We start from the raw sequence: 1,591 nt of genomic DNA on the forward strand, positions 1-1,591 counted from the left end.
GAGATGGTGTCTTACTATGTAGCCCAGGCTTGCCTCAAACCCAAGATCTTTCTTCCCCAGTCTCCTGTGTGTTGGAATGGCAAGAATGTGTCACTACTCTCTGTTTAACTCTGTCTGTTTCTTGTCTACCATTGGACTAGGGTGGGGGTCTCCTCCATTAGACTAGGGTGGGGGTCTCCTCCATCAGAGTCAGGGTTACTTCTCCTCCTTTTCCTGGAGACAGGGTCTCATGTACCTCCCCAGCTGGCCTGAAACTTGTTCTATAGACCAGGCTGGCCTCAAACTCAGAGAATGGCTTGCCTCTGCCTCTGAAGCCAGCAAGCCCAGAAATCCACCTGTCTCTGCCTTTTTAGAGTCCTGGAATTAAAGGTGCGCCACCACACCAGGCCTACTTTTTCTTCTTGATAGCCCTTGGCATGCCACTTGCTCAGATAAACACTCACATCCATTCATTTGCTGAAAAAGCTATCCCTTAAATATATAGACACTAGGAGATCCCCAGGATAGCACAGAAGGAGAGATGTAGCAGGATGGAGCTGGCAGTACCTCAAGGTCCTGTCCCTCCCATGTCCCTTCCCTAGTCCCTAGTGGCTCTACCTTGTACGAGCAGCAGCACGTGGGACTGGGTGGTACCAGCAGCATTGGTGGCCGTACAGCGGTACTGTCCTGCATCAGCCAGATCCACATGGGCAATCCTGATGACACTTCCACTTTGAACAATGCCAGGCCTTAGGTGTCCTCCAACTTTGCTCCAAGTTACCTGAGGCTTAGGGTCACCCAGTGCCAAGCACTCAAACTCCACAGAGTGGCCGACTACCACCGAGTGCACAGAGGTGCGGACATTGATGAGCACCGAAGGCAAGGCTGGAGGAGAGGCAGGGTGGTGAGCCCGGCTGAGGAAGGCCAAGGTTGGTGGAGGGACAGGGAGATGAGCCAGGCCACATGAGGTCAAGTCTGGGGGAAGGACATCTCGGAGCACTAGGCACTCAGTCAGCTCCTGACTTGCTTTTCGTGTGGCCATTCACACACCCAGTTGTTAAGCTTCTATTTGTCCATGCACTCAAGAAGCTGCTAATTCAGTCTGCACTGCTCTGCAGAGCACCCGCTCCCCTCCCCTCTCTGCCTCCTCACAAGACTTGTCACGGCCATGACACCGGGCAAGGTGCAAGCAAGGATAATAGAATAATTCTCTATCATGTCCATTTACAGGGTTTCCTGGGGAGCAGGGGCAGATCCCACCACCACCCCTTTCTTATCTCTGGCCCTGCTCTTAGCAGAGGCCCGACGCCACCTCCTACCTTGCACAATTAGCTGGGCACTGGCCTGGGCTTGTCCCCAAGGCCCATGGGCCTGACAAACATATGTCCCTTGGCAGCTCTGGTCTAAGTTCTGGATTCTGAGGAGAAAGAAGGGTGATATCATAAGTAGAGCCATGGAAAATGTTTGCAGTTGTGTGAGTTAAAACAGACAGGACACAGGGCTGGAAGAGATGACTTGAAACCAGGTGTTTAATCTCTGGGTCCTACATGGTAGAAGAGAGAACCCAGGGCCAGTGCCAGTGACCAGGATGTAGGTGGACAAGGTAGTGTAC

General features: G+C 52.7%; 1 protein-coding gene across 1 annotated transcript in view; it reads right to left on the reverse strand.

Annotated features, from left to right (window-relative positions):
* Positions 1-1,591, reverse strand: part of Hspg2 (heparan sulfate proteoglycan 2) — a 102,355-nt gene that overhangs the window by 11,499 nt on the left and 89,265 nt on the right. The window contains 2 exon segments of the mRNA XM_013348417.2: positions 598-864; positions 1,299-1,396. Coding sequence (XP_013203871.1) covers positions 598-864; positions 1,299-1,396 — 365 coding nt within the window.

This window comes from Microtus ochrogaster, chromosome 10, assembly GCF_000317375.1.
Source record: "Microtus ochrogaster isolate Prairie Vole_2 chromosome 10, MicOch1.0, whole genome shotgun sequence".
Taxonomy (NCBI): Eukaryota; Metazoa; Chordata; class Mammalia; order Rodentia; family Cricetidae; genus Microtus; species Microtus ochrogaster.